At 39.1% G+C, this 23,113-nt stretch overlaps 1 protein-coding gene across 5 annotated transcripts in view; it reads left to right on the top strand.

Annotated features, from left to right (window-relative positions):
* Positions 1 to 23,113, top strand: part of Wrn (WRN RecQ like helicase) — a 131,334-nt gene that overhangs the window by 62,025 nt on the left and 46,196 nt on the right. For all 5 annotated transcript variants that reach the window (XM_029532084.1, XM_029532081.1, XM_029532083.1 and 2 more), the window contains 3 exons: positions 4,309 to 4,415; positions 17,427 to 17,614; positions 20,001 to 20,175. In XM_029532084.1, coding sequence (XP_029387944.1) covers positions 4,309 to 4,415; positions 17,427 to 17,614; positions 20,001 to 20,175 — 470 coding nt within the window. The remainder of the gene's footprint in view (positions 1 to 4,308; positions 4,416 to 17,426; positions 17,615 to 20,000; positions 20,176 to 23,113) is intronic.

Genomic DNA, 23,113 nt, shown 5'->3' with positions numbered 1-23,113 from the left:
AAACACCATCCATATTCAAAACTTTCATTTGAATTTTATCCAACTTATCAGATAAAATTGTTTTCCCAATTTGTGGGATTTTTTTTTGAAGAATTAGGTATTAAGTAATTTCATATAGGTTAAGTTTTTAGTATTGTACTGGACTAGCTAGTTGATTGTCAACTTGATTTAAGCTAGGGTCATCAGAGAGGAGGGAACTCAATTAAGAAAATGTCTCCATAAGGTCAAGATGAAGGCAATCCTGTAGAACATTCAATTAGGGATTGATGGTAGAGGGCCAATCCCATCATGGATGGTATCATCTCTGGCCTGGTGGTCTTGGGTGGTATAAGAAAACAGGCTGAACAAGCTATGGGGAGCAAACCAGTAAGCAGCATTCCTCCGTGGGTTCTGCATGAGCTTGTATTGATTGGTGTTGCTTGTTGGTGCCACAGTAGAGAGAGAAGCTCACCAAGATGCTAAGCCATCATTTTCGGAAGGAGCAGAGGGGTTCAACCTTCATGGGAAGGCTCACTCCAGTTACTTTATTCAAACATTTTTCACGGTTAATTGGGGCTAGGAAAAGTTTCAACCACCACAGTTGTTATCTTGTGTTTGCTGCTCGAGAGAGCAGACGACCCACACAGATCTCAGTCCCTTTTGACCATGGCTAGGCATAATCAAAGGTAAGAACCTCAAGCTTGCCAGGAGTACCTTAGGACCAAGGTTTATGCAGCTGCAAGCTCTTGTGTAGTACCGTCTGCAGACTTTGCAGGGAGACAACGTTTCTTCAGATAATCTCAAAACAATTTCTCAGCCTCTACTCGTTAACCCAAATACAGCAGAGGCTTCGCTGAAACATTTCACTCAAAGCTAAACACAAAGGCTTCACTGAACATTTCATTTCACTTCAGGCTCCTGCCTCTAGGTCTCTTCCCTGCTTGAGTTCCCACATTGGTTTCCATCATTGATGCGAGTCGCTTTGGTCATGGTAACAAAGACATGTACCCCGTCACTTAATAGTATCTGTCTTGTTAGGCATTCATGGGAGGAGAGGCCCTTGGTCCTGTGAAGGCTCGATACCCCAGTGTAGGGGAATTTGAGGCTGGGGAGGCAGGAGTCTGGGTGGGGGAACACCCACCCTCATGGAGGCAGGGGGATGGGGAATGGGATAGGGGATTGGGGGGGGGAGGTAACAAGGAAAGGGGATATTTGAAATGTAAATAAAGAAAATATCCAATAAGAAAGAAAGAAAGAAAGAAAGAAAGAAAGAAAGAAGAAAAGTGAAAAAAAAAACAAATAAAAAGAGAACAGACTTTTATATTTCAGTATGTGTTGAAAGCAACAAAGAATGAGGGAATAAATTAATATTTAAGGAAATACATTATTGAAGTGTGCCTATGCTCTCTGTTAGCTCTCATTGGCATGTTTTTGCCTGTAATGGAAAATAAGTTTGATGTCCAGTCTGTAATGGCTGGAAGGAGCTCCTTCAAGCATCTCTCTATGGGTTTAGCCTTATAGATTTACCTTATAGATCTATAGCCTTATAGATCTACCTTATAGATCAATTTCATGGTTAGATCTAAAAACCTGGTTATCAGTTACTCTGTATTCTGAGTATATTTTAGTCCACTTTTAGTGTTTATTTGTTTTAATTTATAGTGATGTTAAATTAATAACTCCTGTAAGTAAATAAACATTAAGAGCCTTTGACAAGTAGTTATAACTTTTTATGAGGTAAATGGTCAATACTGCCGAGCCGAGGACACTGTTCAATGATTCCGTTTGCCTAGCATGCGCCAGGCCTGACTTAAAACCTCATTCAATTTAATTTATTTTTGTTTTTACTCCATGTGTTGGTGTTTGTGGTCAGAGGGTAACTTGAAGGAGAAGGGGAGTTAGTCCTCTCTGTCAGCCATGTGGGTTCCAGGCATTTGCTGTTATGCCAAAGGGAAGTGGCTTTACCCACTCCCCCCTTGCTCGCCTTAGACACTGTATGTTTTGTTTATTGTGGTTTTCTTACTCTTATCCCTCCCTCCCTTTGAATCAGCTTAGGAGGATGATACAGGAGGATCGGATAGTCGGACCGCCCTCCTGTTTTAAAAACATACACACAAGTGAGCAAACCAAACCAGATAACATGTGTAAGGTTTTCATCACTAGAGCAGAATTCTTTGCTTTTAATAGATAAAAATATTTCCCTGGGTGATTTAGAAAAAGGGATAAGGAAAATGAAAATTTAAAAAAATATTTCCCACTGGCTTTTGTTTGCAGGACACTGTAAAAAGCCTACAAAAATGAATATACTCGGGATGTTATTTGTACAGTAGTCTGACATTTAACTAATCAGATTTGTCATTTTTAGGTAAATGTTACATTTTTTTTTTAAGGAGTCTAGATCTATAACAGAAATAGCAGGCATAGTTTATATGGGGATGCCTTCCCAGGTGCACTTGTGATTGTCTTTTAACTTTGGGAATGGGATTTGAGTGACAGATGCCTAAATGAAATATCTACAGGACCTTGGAAGACACTTGAACTTTTGCATTCAGAGTGAATTTTGCCAAAGCTTGTCTGAATTAACTATGCAGGTGAAGGTTCAACCCTATTAACTGCTTGTCAGATCTACAACTAAAGGCTTCTAACTCTTTTAACTTAAAAACTAGCCATGTTAATTTCTACATTCAGAATAAGTGTGTGAATAACACTGGAATTTCCCCAATCACTCAGTGGTATAAAATGAGCATTTGCCTCTTTGCTTCCTTCGTTCTCGTAGTCTGAGGACATCAGTGTAGCTCATAATCTCAACGAGTTGCTTGTTTCTTTTGTTTCCTCTTCTGAATCGTAAGAACCTTGAGGTCAAGTGTATTTTGGTTACCCAGAAAAGGATTAATTTAATTTTCTTATTTAGATAGGGCCTCCTGCAGCTCAGGCCAGTCTTGAACTTTCTTTGTGGCTGAAGATAGCCTTGAATTCCTGATCCTGAATTCCATGCATGTGCTTCCACATTGGGTCTTAAAAGGGCTTTAAATCATAATGACCATGTAGTAATAACAACAAGTATATTTTTATTAAGCTCTTTTTGGGCACAGCGTTACCTGAGTATTTTATGTGAATGTTCTAATTTAACCTTAAGAATAGTAAGTATTAGGTGCTGTTACTATCTACTGTGTTTTTTACTTACGACACTGTTTGTGCTGCTGGTGCTACTGGTGGTGATGGTGGTGGTGATGATGGTTGTGGTGGTGGTGGTGGTGGTGGTCATTTTGTGTGTGTGTGTGTATAATACCACAGTGTATTTGTAGAGGTCAGAGAACAATTGTGTAAGAGAATACAGTGGGAGTCAGTTCTCTCTGTGGTTTTCGAGGGTTGAACTCAAGTTCTCAGGCTTTTACCCACTGAGCCTGCTTAGCAGGTCCACAGTGTAGTTTTGAGGAAACTGAGAACTGAAAAGATTTGTAGCTTGCTCAAGCCTTTGTGTACAGCCAGTCTAATTCTAAAGCACATGTTTTCAATCACCTCACTGATAGACCATATTAGCAAATAACAAAGGTTATTTTCCTCTTAAAAGTACTAATTTGATAAGGGCAAAGGCATTACTAGTTAGTTCTTTGAAATGTCTGAAGATGTTTTGATGACTATATAATGAAACCCTTTACGATGCATTAAGCCACCATTGATCTTGTTTTAATGTGTGGTGTGGGGCAGAGTGGAGGGTTACGTTCCTTTTCACTACTTACTTTGCACATGGTGGGAATTAGTTCTCCCCAAGCCGTTTTATGTTAGCCAATGTGGATGTCATCTCGTCTTCAGTTATTGGCATTTCAGAGGAACTTCCTGTAATATGATATGTGCCCGATTGCAGATAATGACGTACTTAGTCTCAGTAGAAATGTGCTGACTATTTGTCTCGGTTGATAGCTAATCTATAAGATAAGATTAACATTATCACCAAAAAGAAATGGAACAGTTCTTTTGAAAGGATATTGTTGCAGATGGTTTATAAGTGATAATTTTGGGACACAGTAATAGTAAGCAATTTATGTCTTTGAGGAATAGTAATGAAAGCTGAAAGAGAGTGTGTTGTTTGAATTACGACGTAAGCATTTCCTGAATGCTAACCTCTTTTATTCATTTCTCCTCTTACCTCCTATTCTGACTTATGAAGTTTGCTGTTATCTGGTATTATTTATGCTTCTTATGGGTGTGTGTTTGAGCCCAATACTTTGATTTGGCTTATACTTTTGAAGGTATACGTTCCAATAGGAACAAACAATATTGACATTTTCCTTTTGAGCCTTATTTTCCTGTATATTTTCTTCTGTTTAGGCATCACGCTCCTTGCTGTGGATGAGGCTCACTGCATTTCAGAGTGGGGCCATGATTTTAGAAGTTCATTCAGGACGCTGGGCTCCATTAAAACAGCACTCCCATTGGTAAGCTTTGCCAGATCTGATGCCCATACCCCACCCATCTCAGCTGAGGATTGACCCCAGGCTTCTACCACCAGGCTAAATCCCCAACCCTGAATTTACTGTCTTGAAGTGACATTTTCATCAAGGCCTTTCCAGGACTAGGTAATGTCCACACATCTCAAGACTTCTCTATAAAAGGGAGGTCTCAGGTATGAACAGGGGGGCATATTTAGTTTTTAAAATTCTCATGTTGGCTTCCTTTTGAGGTTGTTGTGTAGCTTACTAAGGAATACTCTGAACAGGAGTGTCCAGTCTGTGACATTGAGCTACTCCAGTGTCATCTACAAGGTTCTCCCTCAAGAATCACGAAATTGTGTTATTCAGAAACATCACAGAGATGCCTCTGTTTTAGTTCATGTGTGACTTTGTGTTGTGCCACATTCCTACTCACAGAGTTGGATGCTCTTCCCTGGGACAAGAGCTGGAAAACAAGTTTTAAACATGCCAGATAAAAATGGCAGTTACTATTCCTTAGTGACAGGGAGTACAGTTTCAAGAATCTGTGGATGCCTGGAAACACCCCCTTAATGTAAATTATGCACAATGCACAGTGGAAGAATTTTTAAAATGACTATCTGTGACAATATACTATAGCAAGAATGACCACAATCATTATTCTTGACAGTGTGGCTCATGATTAAGTAGAGTATGTGGCACCCAACCATAAGCACTTCCTAGTCTCATAACTGAGGTGGTTAGTAAATAGCTAATGGGGGACACCGTGGATTGTGTGGATGCTCTGAACCAAGGGGTCATTCCTCCATGGGGAGAATGGGGTGACATCTTTGAGAGTACAGTGCGGAATTTCATCATGTTACTCAGCACGCCTTTAATCCCAGCACTCGGAAGACAGAAGCAGGCGGATCTCTGAGTTTGAGGGCAGCCTGGTTTATAGCGTAAGTCCTAGGATAGCCAGGGCTGTCCTATCTTAGGGGAAAGATAAAGGAAAAGTAAGTTGGGTTTTGGGTTTTTTTGTTGTTGCTGTTGTTGNTTTTGTTGTTGTTGTTGTTTTTGGGATAACTTTTCATTTAGTATATTCAGACATGGTTGTTCATGAGAATCTGAAATCAGAAAACGCCATTGTGGATGGAGAAGGTGGGTGTGAAGTGGATGAGATGGGAGTGTAGTGGATGGAGGGGGCAGGTGTGTGGTAAATGGAAAGGGCGGGTGCGTAGTACAGTATGGCTTTGACATACAGTTCTCTTTTCTTAAGTAGTCCATAAAAAAAACGTAGTTACTTTGTGTTCCTCACTAATGGCCACTGTGAAATGGGCTGGGGACTGCATCATTTCTACTCATCACAGTTTGTAGAAAACTTTTAGGTTGTTTGTTGGATTTAGGATATTATGAATGAGGATACTATAAACATTTGTCTATATTCCCAGGGTCCAGGTCAGTGGCTATAAAGCCTGTGAACATAAGTTGTAGTTTCCTGGGATAAATGGCAGGATAGCGGGTTCTGGGATCTATGGGAAGTGCTGGTTTCAGTTTTAGGGAGACCCTAGTGCTACTCTTAGGCTGGCTGCTCCTTTTGTATCATCCCCTCCTCAGCAGCTTAGGAACCATAGCTTCTTCTCTTTCTTGCCACCGTTTTGTCTTACTACTATGTAGTATTTTAGCAATTATGATCCCAGTAGAGTGGTAGCTTGTGTTTTCAATTTGCATTTCTCTAATAGCTAGTGGTGTTGAACATCTTTTGTGAGCTTCTTATTTGGTTAAATGCCTAGTTTAATTGGGTTGTATTTTTTCTGTTAAGCACGTGTGGGGGGGAATGCAGGGAGACAGAGGGAGGGAGAGAAATAAGGAGGGAGAGAGAAGGAAGGAGGGAGGGAGAGAGGGGGTAGGGGTGTGCTTATGTGCATGTATCTCTGTGGTATGCTCTGCAGTGCAGCCCCTGCAGAGGCCAGGGGTTGATGCTGCTGTCTTCCTCTGTTACTTTCTACCCTGTTTTGTTTGAAACACAGTCTCAGGAGCCAGGGAGCTCCTCCCTTGTGCTAGACTAGCAGGTCACCAAGCCCCTGGGTTCTTTCTCCTCTAGAACACGGGGCTCCTAGGTGTGCACCCTGTGCCTGGCTTTTCTGTTGGTTCTGGAGATCCATGCTCATGTCCTAGCACTCACTGAGCCATCTCAGCAGTCCGTTTGTTAACTGCTAAGAATTAAATGATTATAAATGTGAGTTCTTAGTTGGATATTGAGCTTGTAAATATTTCTTTATACGTTTTATTTTTTTCTTCTATTTTCACAATCTTTTATAAAGAAAAACATTATAAGTTTTTTTTTTTTCTTTTATGGATTTTGTTTCTCGGTCTCAGATCTTGAAATTTTCTCCCTGTAGTTTTTCCTGAAATGTGAATGATGTAAATTTAAGTCTGACAGGGTACAGAGATGTCACAGCAGGTAAAGAGCTTGTCGTGCAAGTGTGAAGACATGAGCTGTGTGAAGACATTGAGTCTGTGAAGTACAGTGACATGTGCCCCATCCCACACTATATGGCAGAGGAGACCCAGTCCCCCTCCCCCAAACTGGGTGAAAAGAAGGCTTTTTATTTACTTAATTGCTTTTGCCTCTTTGTTGAGAATCTTTTGAATGTGTTTTTGTCAGCCTGTTTTTTTGGTCTGTAGTCCGCTATATTAATTTTGATTGAATTAATGAAGTGGCCTACATTTAGGCCCTGTGATAGAGAGTTAGTGTGCACATGCTTCATAGTTAAAGGGGTTAAACCAAGAAGAACATTGAAAGTTTTTATCCTTTTGGTCAGATCATCTGACTTTGTTTACTTAATCATCAGTCTTACATATTAATAGCAAATTGCTGTTTAAAATGACATCTTTCTTTTGGGTTTTCTCATAAAGATTTGATTGAGCAGTGATTAAGTAAGTCAAAAACAGTAGCAGAAACATAATGCTACAGATAGCAGATGGAATATCAAAGGAAAATAAACTATTGTATTTGAGGTCTAAGATGTATCTGGCCTTGGATCAGACACTCTTGTCTCAGTCTTCAGAACCATTCATTAAGTTAGCCATTAATGCCATCATATTTCTTCAGTTGTCAAAGGACAGCTTATTCTCCTTGCTTGCTTTCTTTCACAGCATGCCCTTCTCCTCAGGTCTCTTCTGTTCCTGTGTACCTTCTTGTTTCATTAAGGTTGGCATCTGGTCCCTGTTTTAGTGTTTCTCTCTCTCTCTCTCTCTCTCTCTCTCTCTCTCTCTCTCTCTCTCTCTCTCTCTCTCGCCCTCAAATCTACAACTTGGATTAGTACCACCAAGATGTGACTGAGTTCCTCTGCCTACTTACCAGCTCTTGGTGTTGCACTACATTATGTTTTAGAATTTAATTGAATATAAATTACACATATTATAGGAGATGTATAGGATATGTATATACACACAATTGCCAACTTGAGGGTTTGCTCTTTGGGTTCCTAGTAGGAATCTCAAACTTAGCCCATCCAAGACAGGCTCCTGACATTCTTCCCACTCCGAGTGCTTTTCCCTCAGACTCTATCACCTTGTTTAATAGCAGTACCAGAGAGCTTTGCTATGCAGCCCTGACTAAACAAGAGATCCTCCTGCCTCAGTGTACCCAGTGCCTGGACTGCGAGTGTGTACCACTCTGCCTGGGAGCTCGTTTATTGTTACCACTCTGCAGCATACATTTCACCAGTAAGGAAAGCCTGTGAGTGATCTTCCAAGTCTATACAGATGCTAATCACTTCTCTCTTGATCCCTGCCATAGCCCTGGTGCTAGCCTATATCTTCCTTCATGTAGGCTATTACAATAACCGCCTGGTTTCCATCTTCAGTCTATTTCTATACAGTGTTCAAAGTGATACTTCTGAATCCGTCCCCTAGTTCTGTGTCTTCTGTGCAGTACATGATGGTATCACATCTCACTGAGGTTATCTTATGTAGTCTTTCACTTTCATGCCCAAATGATGGCATTAGATTCTAAATGGAATCCATCAGTGAATTAAGCCTTTGGGTCAGGTTACAGCCATCATTATCCAATCACCTCTCAGTGGTTGGGTGTATGACTTGGAGATTCACCCTTCTACACACAGATATGGCAGTTTGTATCTAAACCATAACAAGAGGAAGTTTTCTTTCTTTTGGTTTATATAAGCAGTAGTAGTATTTGATTCATAGCAGTTGCTTAATAATTACATGAATCAATTAATTCTGGTCAGAAAGCTGGGTATTAGCGAAGTAACTTTCCTATATAGGTAGTTATAAAAGAGTTGGGTAATATATAGCTGTACCATAATATGCTGTGCTGATTTCAACACAAATGATTTGAAAGAGACAAGCTATATTTTCTACCCTTAGGTAGTTCATAGCCCCTCGAGGGAGTTGAGATCCACATCCAGGGAAGTAGAGGCAGTGGAAACAAACCGTGCACCATGCACGGAATGGTGCGGGCAGTACAGAAAGATGAGTCGTGCCCATACATAGCACAGTCGCACATGGGAAGGCAAATGAAGGTGTCCCACAGCACGGGTCACTGAACGCTGCTCTGAAGGACTGGTTCCCACTGACTTAGGGTGATTTAATGAGACAGAGTGAGCTGTGGAATTGGAAATCAAGAGGATGCTTGTGTAAGCCTTTCCTAGGCCTTTGATTCTAGGATTGCGTTAAAGGAGTTTTAAATAATTTAAGCGGTTCTCAAGTACTCTTCAGGTGGAATTAAATCTTTTATTATCTCTAACTCTGGACATAATGAGATCACTCTCAGTTCTTGCAGTGATGAAACAGTGGATTCCTCCAGTTGAGACACTGGGCAGCTTGTTCCTCAGCAGAGGCGGAGGAGCCTTTGTCCCTGTGGTTTTAAGAACTGACTCTGTTAGGGGGTGGGAAGAAACGCCACCTGGTGGATATTCGTTTTCCTATTGACCTTGATCTTACTGTTCTAATCCTGTTACACTGGGATTACTGTTGGATTCACTACACCAAGTTAGTATAGCAAACCTAAAAATGCTTGAAACCATCAAACAATTCACACAAAGATCCCATTTGGAAGGAATCTCCAAGGTGAGCCCAGAGAGGTGACAGCCAGGTGAAAGTTCTGCATAGCCATCAAAGTTTGTATCTAACCAGGAGGATGGATTTTTGAAGACTATGAGGTATATTGACTCTTCCCACTAATTTGTCGTAAGGACCCATTAAAAAGATCAGAATGGTAGACACTAAGTAACTGGGAGAAGAGATTGTCTAAAATCTGTGTGCATCACACAGAGCGTGAAGTAGTAATGTGATCCAATTTAGAAAAAGGATAGCTAGGTTTTTCTCTCAACTGTTGTTTCATGGAGCATGTAATTAAGCTTCACCTCAGTGTACAGCGTCTTAAGATTAATCTGCATTATATATTTATTAGGTTTTGTTGCTTACTTTGTCAACAACTGGTGACTCTTACCAAGGAAATCAAGGCTAGCCAACTTAAAGAACAAATTCCTGGTGCTAAGTGCTTGATATATGTAGACACCAATATAATTCTGCATGTGACCAGCTTTCTTCTCAAACAGGTTAAACAGGTTAGACTATTTATAATTGTGCTGTAGCCACAAAAACGGCCTGGAAATAGCCCATCAAATGAGGGTATGTGGCCCCTTTCTCAGTACTGATTCATGCGCTATTTGTAAGCCTTGTCCTTGACTAAAATTTTCACATTATAAAATGCCGCAGACTTCTGAGGGATCCATTCTAGTCACATTCATTTTCATAACTGTTATTTTTTATTCTACTTTTTAGTTGGAAGAGCAATATTCCTCACTATGTCTTTGGAATGTTGTAGTGAGTTTACAATATTTTTCCTGCTAGCAGTCTGCTTGAGTGAGGACTTTATAAGAAAACTGAAATTTTTTACTAAAAGATCTAGCAGCCATGTAGCTCTCTCTGTCTCTCTCATTTCACTTTTTCTTAAGTTGAGCCCTTACCAGAGTCAGAGGGGAATATGTTAGCATTTGAAATTCTCCACCATTGAAATTCCCATGCAGAAAGAAATTTCTTCTGCTGTTTTGTGACTGCACTAGTTATAATGGAACCTTTTTAGGTGCTAGCTCTAATACCCCGAATAGCATTAAGCACTTAGCATGCTTTTGTAGATATGTTTATGTGTGTTGTGTGGAGTTCATGTGTGTATAGAGGCTACACGTCTTTCTTGGGTGCTGTTCCTCAGGTACAATCCACATTGTTTTTCAGAAACAGGATCTTTTACTGGCCTAGAGCTAGCCAAGTGGGATGGAGTGGCTGGCCTGGGAGTCCCAGGAACCTCTATATCTCTTTATATTTGGCATAAGGTCACCGTCCTTTTTCTTTGATTCTTAAAATATTGTTCAGCCCCTTTGCTTATGCAAAGGCGGTCTATCAGTAAAGTTCTGGTCTGATAAGTCTGTTGAGGAAGACAGGCCATTCACTGAGATCATCTACTTGGTGCCAGTATTACAATCTGGAATTTCGAGTGTGTGTCACAGCATCTAGGTGTGTGTGTGTGTGTGTGTGTGTGTGTGTGTGTGTATGTGTGTGTGTGGTGATGCCCAGTGTCCTGAAGGTGCTGTTTGACAAAGTTCCGGTGCTTGGATGAACCCTTCACTGTCCCTTCACTGGTGGATATTTGCTGCACACCTCATGCGAGTCTTATATTTCTCACTGTTAAAGGCCTCCCTCCAAAAGCTAGAGCTGGGATAACAAAAGACTAGTGTAAACAAGAATCAAATTAATGAAAGTTCCCTGGGAAAACACAGTTATGCAGAAAATTGAGTCTTTCCTAAGAACTTATTACTTAAATAAACATTTAGATCACTAATGAATGTTGTTAGTAAGCATGAGATAGAAGATTTGAGAAGAATTATTAAAGAAGTAAAACAGGGAAAATTTAGAAGCTGAGAAGATGTAATTGGATTGCTAGGTTTTTAATGTTCAACTTTAGAAACAAGCAGTTTGTATGTATAGGATGAGATTTTGATCATGCAGGTTTATGACAAGCCTTGGTGCCTTCCTGAAGGCAAAAGTAAGCAGGGTTAGGAACCCTTATGTTCTTGTTCTTTGCAGAATTGTTATAAAGATAGGGAGCATATTGAAACAAGGGTTCAAGACAGAGACACAGAAGAAGGCACTCTGGCTCAGTGAATGGCCTGCCTCCTGAACATGTAAGGTTAAAAGTGTAAATTCCTAGGAAACTGTTACATTTCTTTTAAAAATGTTAATTAAGTTTGTTGTTGTTGTTTTTTAGTTTTAGTTTTTCTTTTTTTTAGACAGGGTATCACTGTGTAGCTGGGGACAAACTCCACCCCTGCTGCCCTTTTCCTCACCCTCCTGAGTGCTGGGATCACAGGCGTGTGCCACCGCCCCTGACAGGGTCCTCTGCACACCCAGGAGTCCTTACTGTCAGGCTGTGTCTGTTATAGTATCTTCTATCAACTATTAATCAACCATTGTAATGCTTGATAAGAGAATCTGATTTCTTCGAAACAGGGCTCTGCATGACTTAATCATTACATATACATTCCCAACACAGAGAACAGTCTGATTATTAGCCTAAAGATTAATGTGGGGGTTACATTTTAAAGTGGTTTCACAAATTTAAAAATAGACAATACAAAAAATTATCCTAATTACTTGGTTTCATTGAGTTTATTTTTGTATGACTTTGGATACGGTTTAATCTAATTAAGTTATTTTAATTGTAAGAGTAGCTGTTTCATAATTAATTTACTGTTGAGGACCAAACTCAAGGTCTTGACAGGCTCATACTTTCCCAGTGAGCCATGCCTTCAGCCACTTAACATTTCCTTTCTGTGTGTGACTGAAAATAAACTTTCTTTTTTTTTTTTCTTTTTTGTTTGTTTTTTTGTTTGTTTTTTGTTTGTTTATTTGTTTTTTCGAGACAGGGTTTCTCTGTATAGCCCCAGCTGTCCTGAAACTCACTTTGTAGACCAGGCTGGCCTCGAACTCAGAAATCCACTTGCCTCTGCCTCCCGAGTGCTGGGATTAAAGGTGTGTGCCACCACGCCCAGCTCAAACTTTATTTTTCTAAGCCAACAAAAATTAAATAATGCTAGAAGCTTTGTCCAAGTCTATATTATTTTTATGGGTAATATTTATTTTATATTGAACACTTTTATTTTTAACTATGAAAGTCTTTTATTTTCATAGATATCTATTGCAGTAAAAATTTAAAGGTAAAAAAAATGATAAATTGAGCTACAGATGTGGCTCAGAGGTTAGATGTTCACATTGCTCTTCCATGAGAGGAGAGGCCAATTCCAATCCCACCCAGCTCCAGGGTTGTCTGACAGCTCTGGCCTTTGAGGAGGACTTCACACACACACACACACACACACACACACACACACACACACACACGTAAAATAATAAATAAAAATGATCCTTAAGTACATAAATCATAATTGAAGTAACATTCAATGTTGTTATGGAGGATCAACTTATTGGGAGTTTATGTACCTATAATATTTACATTTTTAAAGACTAGAAAAATCTATTTCTACAACAAAGCTAACTGAAAAAGTAGACTATGAAAGGCAAAAACACTGATATTAATATTTTGTGAGATTCAAATAAAAACCAGCAATCAACTGAAACTGAAAATACCGTAAATGACAATGTTCTTTCTTAAGTATTTCTTAGTAGTTTTGTTTAGCATTCTTAATTTATATTGTTGTATAAAGAAGAATTAACCAAGTTACTGAACAGAGCAGCAAAGCTTGTAATCTAAAATTTAAAGATGTTTATGTTATAGTTTTCAAATTAATGATTTATAATCCTGAAGGTACTTTTTTCTTAATTTGTTTATTATTTAAATGAATTTTATACATCAAACATATTAATAATATTGAGTATTTTGATAATCAAGTAATACATAAAAATATTTTCATATCCTAAAAATATCATTAATGAATATTTAATACTATCCAAAACTGAGGATCCTATATCTAATATTGACTACTAAATTGTTTCAAAACATACAGACTATTCTTTGGGAGTTAAGCATAATAAAAGAGTATAAAATATTAAAAATGAATCACTAAGAAATATATTCAAAAGCCCTTATATGATACTACCTGACATAGTGAGAAAGTATTTAGAACACATTATATATCTGTGTACATTGTCTAACAATCAGTTTATTTAAAAAAGATTATCAGTGTTTCTAGGAGAGAAATTATAATTTTTTATTTGTTTGTTTTTGAGACAGGGTTTCTCTGTATAGCCCTGGCTGTCCTGGAACTCACTCTGTAGACCAAGCTGGCCTCGAACTCGAACTCAGAAATCCGCCTGCCTCTGTCTTCCAAGTGCTGGGATTAAAGGCATGCGCCACCACTGCCTGGTGAAATTATTTTATCAGTAAGTATATTTTAAAAATTTCAAAATAGCAAAAACTCTTTGAAGTTAACATTAAGAAAATGCTAATTTCAAGCACAGTGAGAAAAATTATCGATAATATTTCCATGATGTTTTTAGAACATGGTTTTAATATTTTCAACTGTTGATATCCAACAAACAGAATAGTTATTTTAAGATATGCTTTGTTGTTATGTTTCCATTTTCATTTCTGATTTTATAAATTTGGATACTGTCTCTGTGCCCTCTGGTTTCTCTGGCTAAGGGTTTATTTATCTTGTTGATTTTTTTTTCAAAGAACCAGTTCCTGGTTTTGTTGATTCTTTGTGTAGTTCTTTTTGTTTCTATTTGGTTGGTTTCAGCCCTGAGTTTGATTTATTTCCTGCTGTCTCCTCCTCTTGAGTGTATTTGCTTCTTTTTGTTCTAGAACTTTCAGGTGTTCTGTCAAGCTGCTAGTGTAAGCTCTCTCCAGTTTCTTTTTGGAGGGACTCAGGGCTGTGAGTTTTCCTCCTACCACTGCTTTCACTGTGTCCCATAAGTCTGTTAGTCTATGTCTTTTTTGAGGAATTGAGTCCATTGATGTTAAGAGATATTAAGGAAAAGTGATTGTTATTCCTGTTTGTTTTTTGTTGTTGTTGTTGTTGTTGTTGTTAGAGGTGGAGTTATGTTTGTGTGGCTATCTTCTTTTTGTTTGTTGAAAGATTACTTTCTTGCTTTTTCTAGGGTGTAGTTTCCCTCCTTGTGTTGGTGTTTTCCATCTATTATCCTTTGTAGAGATGAATTTGTGGAAAGATATTGTGTAAATTTGGTTTTGTCATGGAATATCTTGGTTTCTCCATCTATGGTAATTGAGAGTTTTGCTGGGTATAGTAGCCTGGGCTGGCATTTGTGTACTCTTAGGGTCTGTATAACATCTGCCCAGGATCTTCTGGCTTTCATAGTCTCTGGTGAGACGTCTGGTGGTAGGTATGCCTTTATATGTTACTTGACCTTTTTCCCTTACTGCTTTTAATATTCTTTGTTTAGTGCATTTGTTGTTTTGATTATTATGTGACAGGAGGTATTTCTTTTCTGGTCCAGTCTATTTGGAGTTCTATAAGTTTCTTATATGTTCATGGGCATCTCTTTCTTTAGGTTAGGGAAGTTTTCTTCTATAATTTTGTTGAAGATATTTACTGGCCCTTTAAGTTGGGAATCTTCACTCTCTTCTATACCTAGTATCCTTAGGTTTGGTCTTCTCATTGTGTCTTACATTTCCTGGATGTTTTGGGTTAGGAGCTTATTGCTTTTTGTATTTTCTTTGATTGTTGTGTCAATGTTTCGTATGGTATCCTCTACACCTGAGATTCTCTCTTCTCTCTCTTGTATTCTGTTGGTGATGCTTGCATCTATGACTCCTGATCTCTTTCCTAGGTTTTCTAACTCCAGGGTTGTCTCCCTTTGTGATTTTTTTGTTGTTGTTTCTAGTTCCATTTCTAGATCCTGGATGGTTTTGTTCATTTCTTTCACCTGTTTGATAGTGTTTTCTGGTAATTCTTTAAGGAAGTTTTGTGCTTCCTCTTTAAGAACTTCTAGCTGTTTATCNGTGTTCTCCTGTATTTCTTTAAGAGAGTTATTTATGTCCTTCTTAATGTCCTCTATCATCATTCTGAGAAGTGATTTAGATCTGAATCTTGCCTTTCTGGTGTGATGATGTATCCAGGACTTACTATCGTGGGAGAATTGGGTTCTGATGATGCCAAGTCACCTTGGTTTCTGTTGCTCATGTTCTTCTGCTTGCCTCCGGCCATCTGATTATCTCTAGTGCTAACTGCCCTCGATATATCTGACTGCAGCCTCTTCTCCCTGTTATCTTGGTTGTGTCAGAAGTCCTCAGAGTTCAGCTGTCTCTGTGATCCTGTGGTTCTGAGATCCTGTGATCCTGATATCCTGGGTGTGTCAGAGCTCCTGGGAGTCAAGCTTCCTCTGGGACCCTGAGATCCTGGTGTGACCAAGCTCCTGGGATCCTGGGATCCTGTGGCCTTGGGCCTGTTAGAGCACTTGGGAGTGCGGCTTCCTTTGGGTGTTGGGGGACTGGCAGTGGAGTTTACGCTCAAGATCTGCTCAGGGTAATGTCTTAGACGGGATGGGACCTGTGCCACTGGTCAAGTGGAGCTCCTGATTCCTGCTGGTCCTAATTACTCCTGGTGTTGGGGCAGATGTTGTGCCCTCCTTACCTCTGATCCTATGAACCCGGGCATGTTAGGGTACTTGGAACTGAGGCTTCCTCTGGATGTTATGGGACTGACTGAGTAGTTTGCGCCCAAGGTCTGCTCAGGGCATCAGCCTAGACTGGAAGGAACCAGTGTCACTGGTGGGTTGGAGTTCCTGGGCAACGGGACAGACTGGAAGGGAACACTTTTATTTTTATTAATTTATATTGTTTAAAATAATGAGTTTCATTACATTTCCATAATGTATTTAGTGTACTTTGGTCATACTTATCCCTAAGAGGTTGTATTTTGTTTTAATTTTAAGTCAAATTATATACATATTTCTTTCCAAATTAGCAAACTGCACACACATTTATACTTAGATACAAGATAAGTGCTTAAATTCATTTATGAAGTAGTCACCATTATGTTTGAATAATTTTATTAGGATGTTGTTTCCTCTATCTGTAACAGGTAATAAAATAGTTTTAAATAAAATTGAATGTTTAGCAATAGAATAGCTAATGATTTAGAAATAAATTTTAAGACATTTCTTTTCATTTCTGATAATGAAATGGTACCATGGTTGAATGTATCCCCATTATAATAGTTATAAAACATGAGACATTTACATGGGAGATACTTTGCTCACCTACCTGTGAATTTCTGAACAAAGTAGTAATGGTCTTCCTGCTTGCTATTGTGCCTCCTGATTTTGATGGTCACTGTATCGAGAAGTGCTAGAAAATAGCCTATGAGTCAGTTGCTTTAAGAATCAGGTAGTCAGTGTCTCACTTCCTGCATATTTGGTATATCCAGGACGGTACTGAGAACTCAGTAAGACAGGAGAGAGGTTGTCATGGCTGTTGGGAGACTCGCTTCCACAGCTGAAAAGCCACATGCCAATATAATTTTGAAGAAAGTCTCTCATGAAATAAAAGATGAATTGTTTTATGTAGCGAGGCTATTAAATTGCAACCCTGCTGGGGCTTATGTATTGCAAGTTACAGATTATTAAAAAAGAACAAGACATAATCTCCACTTCTATTAGCACTAAAGTATAAATGGCTAATAAGTAGTTTTAATTTAGTGGGGCCAGATAAATTGCATTGAAATCTTATGGATTTAGTGTTTGATTTATTAAGTAGGAGATAACTTTTCTCTTTTAAAGACAAACTTTTTTTTCCCTCTTTACCCAGGGCTTGTAGCTTGATGGTAGAGCACTCACTAAGCATGCCCAAGGTCCTGGGTACCATCCCCGACACGACAAAAAGAAATAAATACTCGAATAAACCAAAATGATAGCATGTGTGTCTTGGACATAGTTCCTGTATGGTCATAACTGTGGATTTATCAGAAGATAGTGAGAAGTCAATGTGCTTCCTGCCTTTTAAATATCCGTTTGTATTGGATTTCCCCCCAGGTTCCAGTCATTGCACTCTCCGCTACTGCAAGCTCTTCGATCCGGGAAGACATTATAAGCTGCTTAAACTTGAAAGACCCTCAGATCACCTGCACTGGATTTGATCGGCCAAATCTATACTTAGAAGTTGGACGAAAAACAGGGAACATCCTTCAGGATCTAAAACCATTTCTCGTCCGAAAGGCAAGGTAAAGATAGGACGCTAGATGAAAGTATTTTTTAAAGAAGTTATTTTATTTTTTTTCCAATTTTTTGATATATATTTAATGTCTCAAATTTTATGTAGCTTTGGATCAAATGAGTGTAATACTATATAATCAATTCAGTGACCTAGATGAAAGCACATATAAAAATATTTCCATTCATTCTTTTAGCATTTCATATAGTATACTTTGATCATATCCACCCCTTATTACTCTCCCAACTTCTCCCATACCCAGCCTTTGTCTTCACTGCTCCCCAACTCCACGCCATCTTTCATTTGTGAATCACACATTAGCTCTCATTTGTGCTGTCCGTATGCTCCTTGGTAGAGGGCATCCATAACTTTGTGGACAGCTAGTCAGGAGTTGCACCCCTAACAGAAACCAGCTCCCCCTCTCCCAGAAGCTGTCTACAGTCTACCCCTTGGCTAGGGGAGGGGGCTTGGTCTACTGCAGACAAGGGTTCATGAGCGCAGTGGTCCCACCATGACCAGGACACATGGCTTTGCTTCAGATTTCTCTGACCATTGGCCTTCATGTTCTATTTGTCCACTCTCCCATGGTGTTCACAGCATCTGTATTTTGCAAGGGCAGAGGAGATGTGGCCAGGAACTAGTTTGTCTGATATTATTTTTCTTTTCTATTGTTATTCAAATAAGAGATGTTCTTTTAATAATTTGCAACTAAATGAACAAACATGACATGAGCATTTCTTCTGAGTTCTGTCTGCTTTACATTTAGATGATCTACCTCTGTTGGAGGGACTTTTTAATAGTCTATATAGAGTCTGTCCATGTTCCAACGACTGTCCTAGATGCTTTATACAAGTGATCTAGTTAAATCCTCTGGCATAAGGAAGTACCTATGTACATTGATATTTTACTGATGAAACTGTCCATTACACTTCTAAGATTTGTATTTTAAAATATACTTTATGTTTTATTTTATATGTGAAGAACCTTTGTAATGCCATATTCTCTATCCTGCCTGCTGAGTGAAGTTTATATTTTCCTTATATGAAGTACTCTGAATAATGAAAAAGAATTTTCTCCTACCAATACCAATACCAATGCAAACCAAGTCCAAGCAAGTAAGGCCCTAGAGCATCGGTAGAGTTTTCCTCTTCCAGAAAGGATGCAAATGGGAAGACAGATCCTTATTAAGGAAGGGCTAGTATTTGTTGTAGAGCAGTGCTCGCTGTTCCGACTAGAATAGGAGGATGGTGAGCGTATTGATAGGGTTTTGCTGCTCTAGCTGCCTCCTTGAATCTGCTGTTACACGGTCCTTTCCAGGAAGGGGAAAAGTTCTCTTGTCAAAGGCTTCTTCTAAACTGGATGTTTCTACACTCACGTCATTACTAACCCCTGATCTTTAGTTCTTGTCAATGCACATTATTTTTAATATCTATGGCTAATTTTTATAGTGACCCTCTTCTTTCATATATGTGTGTGTGTGTGTGTGTGTGTGTGTGCACACGTGCGCACGCGCGCGTGTGCCTTTCGTATATGTGTGTGCCTTCCCCCATCTTTTCTTGTGATGTTTTATTTTCCCATTTTTGGCGTCGTTTGCCTTACAATATCTTATGAAAATGCCTTCTTCCCATATTTATATTGATTCTGGTAATGATGATTAATTTTTAGTCCAGATTTTTCTGATCATTCATAACACATCTATATCTTTGGTGCTTCTTGATGTATTCCACAGATAACTTTCAAGTTTATCATCTGCAGACACGTCCTTAAACCTTGGAGTAAAATTTTATCTTTAAACCTTGTATAATATTTTGTGCAACAATGAAACTATTCTCTTATCTCTCTTTTTTTTAATATTTATTTATTTATTATATGTAAGTACACTATAGCTGTCTTCAGACACTCCAGAAGAGGGAGTCGGATCCTGTCAAGGATGGTTGTGAGCCACCATGTGGTTGCTGGGATTTGAACTCTGCACCTTTGGAAGAGCAGTCAGGTGCTCTTACCCGCTGAGCCATCTCACCAGCCCCTCTTATCTCTTAAATGAGAATAGATTCATCTAGTGTGCTGTCTTTCTAGACTTATTTTTATCCATACCTTGTAAGTTTTAGAATAATTTTTTTTTTCTAAAACAAAGTGATTTCTGGTTTTAACTTTAATTTGGGCCAGTATTGAATGCCAGGGTTTTGCCTTCACACCATACGTTTCCACATTTGTCTTTCCAGAATGTTCTGCAGTTTGAGGGAGCTGAAGTGTTTTTCAGTCTGCTGACTTCTTTAAGACATTTACTTAGTGAAAGCAAAGATTATGAAAGATGAATCCCAAACTGTGATGAAACATACATGTAACAGGCATGTCTGCTTTCTCTGTCTCCCTACCTCTTCCCTGCCTCTCCACAGTTCTGCCTGGGAATTCGAAGGTCCAACCATCATCTATTGTCCTTCAAGAAAAATTACAGAGCAAGTTACTGCTGAACTTGGGAAACTGAACTTAGCCTGTAGAACATACCACGCCGGCATGAAAATTAACGAAAGGAAGGACATTCATCATAGCTTCCTGAGAGATGAAATTCAGGTATGCAGACCAACCATCTTTCTCTGAATTCTTCACTGGAAGTGTACGTATCCATCAAATATTTATGTAACCAAATTTTTTTTTTTTAAAAATGTTACATTAAGCACAGTTTCACCATTCTGATAAAGGTAATGACTGTATAGTGAAAATGGAGGTAATAAACTCTATAGCTTAGTGTAAATAGCAAAGACCATCATCTGTTACTGGGCTACACAGAGAAGCAACACCAGTTCTGTCAGAGTAGGTTTTGTAATGAGAGTGGTCATCAAGGAAGCTGAAATCTGAGAAAAGCCTTAAGTATGTCAAGTTTACCAGGTCAGTAGGTAACGAGGGTTATAGAGTCCCGGGAAGCAGCAGCAGGTGCAGAGACGCCATCACATGAGTGCAGCCTGGGCTCAGAGAGGAAGAGCCTGAAGTGGTCGGAGGGGAAGATGAGCGGTAGGAATGGCACAGTCAGGGGACACCAAGAGAAGGTTAGACCCTCTCAGGAAGACTGCGTTGGGTGGTTGGCCAGCTTAAAGATGAGAAGGATCCCTCGGTAATGGTGCTCGCCTCCTACCAGAAAGCATCTATTGTCATTCTTCCTGTAGGAACAGCACTACTGCTTATGAGAGATTTTTGTGCACGCTTATTAATACTTTTATTACTTCAGCGACAGAGTACTTTGTTGAATGCATCTGGCATACTGCCTGTCTTAGGTACTTTTCTGTTGTGCTGCTGGCCAAGGCAACTTACAGAAGACATAGTTTATGGGGCCTACAGTTTCAGAGAGGGGGTCTGTGGCCACTGTGGAGAGTGTGCAGCAAGCAGGTAGGCATGGTGCCGGAGCAGCGGGTAGGCGTGGTGCCGGAGCAGCAGGTAGACGTGGTGCTGGAGCAGGAGCTGACACCTAAGCACCATGCAGATAGAGCTAGCTGGAATGGCTTGGGCCTTTGAAATCTCAAGGCCAGCCTTAAAGGCCATCCTTCCCAACAAAGACACACTTCCTAATTCTTCTCAGTTATCACACCAATGGATCAGTGTTCAAACATATGAACCTATGAGGGCCATTCTTGTTCAAACCACCACACACATATATATGTATATTTGATTTTTTGAGACAGGGTTTCTCCGTATAGACCTGGCTATCCTTTGGAAGCATTAATATTTTAAAAGATGGCTTAAAAAATTTTAGTGATCTTTTATTACAGTTAATTTTGAAGGTTATTTATGTACCTACCTACCTATCTATATTTGTGCATGCCCTGCTGAAGTTTCTCTTTCTAGTGCAGGAAGTCAGCAATTCGAATCCATATTATAAAAATTAAAGTTTAGATGAATAGTTGTATTCTAGGTAACACGAGGTAGTGTTTTGTCTAACAGCTGGACCTATAGAATCCTTCGTGGTCACAATTCAGAAGCTTCGCATATGCTTCAGAACCTTTCCCTTTCTTAGCATGGTGAAAGGCATGTTGTCATCAGTGTGGAATTATCTGGACTCTTAGAGCTGATTACTTTTTGTTGAGTGTTCGTTGAGTGTCTACTGAGTTCATAAGTGTAATGACTTCTAAATAGCTACTTCCAGACTATTTTACATTGTGTTTTTTTTGCTATATGGCAGGCACAGAGGCTGATCTCTGTAGCTCTTCATATGTTAGACTGATGCATTTTCCGTTTTATAATTTTAGAAACAAAGGGAATTTTCTTTATGTCGTGTATGCTCAAATCCCATGTACATTTAGCTTTCCATGATTTGTTTATAACTGTCTGTTCTCAAATTTTTATCCCAACCCTTAGTTTCGTCCTTCCTACATTTGCCATTTTAAGGTGGCTTTTTAAAAACTGAAAGGATGAATAACTTATTTGGTAGACTAGCTTTCACTTATATCTAAAAGTTTATAGGGGCCGTGTGAAAATCTGGTTAGTAGATTAGTTAACATCAAACGAAAGAATAATCTGGTGAAGCTTAGAATTCCGTTGGTTATTGACTGCTAGCTGCACTGAGCTGGCTTCTTTGCCCAAAGCTTTGGCTTCCCACGTCTGTGCCGTCATCCCCGCTCTCCCACCCATCCTTTGCCTGTTTCCTATGCTCTTCCCTTCTCCTGTCTGTCATCCTCCTGGGCCGTCCTAGCACATACGCTATTAACAACACTTAGATTTTACTGTTGGCTCTTCCATGAGGCGTCTTCCGCCCTCCCCTCTCCTAAGCCTTTGCTCTAATTCTGGAGGTGTTTATTGCTCTACCCTGACACAGTTTACTTATACTGCTATCTTAATTTATTGTCAGTTTTTATGATTCTCTATTGACTCCCCACTAAAAATGCTGGAAAATCACCAGCCTTTTGCCTGTGTTCCTGCCCTTTCCCTCCTGTGTCTGCAGCCCTGGACCCCTTTCCCTTCCCTGTTGGTTTATATCTTAATTCTGCTTACATGTTATATGGTTATCAACTTAAGCATCTTACCTTTTATTCTTATAATAATATATGGTTATGGTTCTTGCATATATTTTTGTATTGTTGTAATTAAAGGATTTTTTTCTGGATATTTATCCCTAATTCTCCTGTGAGTTTTTCCTAATCATAACTTTATTTTGGTAAGTTCATTCACGTTAGGTCATTTGACAGTTTTATCCTCTTGGTATCGTACCTGTCTTAACGATGCATCATTAGCTGCATTTCATTTTGCAGTAGTGAATGGTATTATACTTAGATTAATGCATTCTGTCATCAGGAGAGGACACTTGAAACTTGATAATAACACAAAAATTTTATTCACTATAGTAACTGTTTCTCATAGCTTCAGGTATCCAGAGAAACTCCTTTACTTGCTCCTTCTTATAGAGATGAACAGAAATCACATTTTATGGTCACTAGCCTCTCATCTGTATTTGGATAATTTAATTTAGTTTTACACTGGTAGGCAAGCTGCTGTTTTATTTTGTAAGTTTTAGTTAAGTTGA

Source organism: Mus pahari, chromosome 19 (genome assembly GCF_900095145.1).
Source record: "Mus pahari chromosome 19, PAHARI_EIJ_v1.1, whole genome shotgun sequence".
Taxonomy (NCBI): Eukaryota; Metazoa; Chordata; class Mammalia; order Rodentia; family Muridae; genus Mus; species Mus pahari.
Note: the sequence above shows the minus strand (reverse complement) of the source record. Positions and strands in the feature narration are given on the sequence as shown.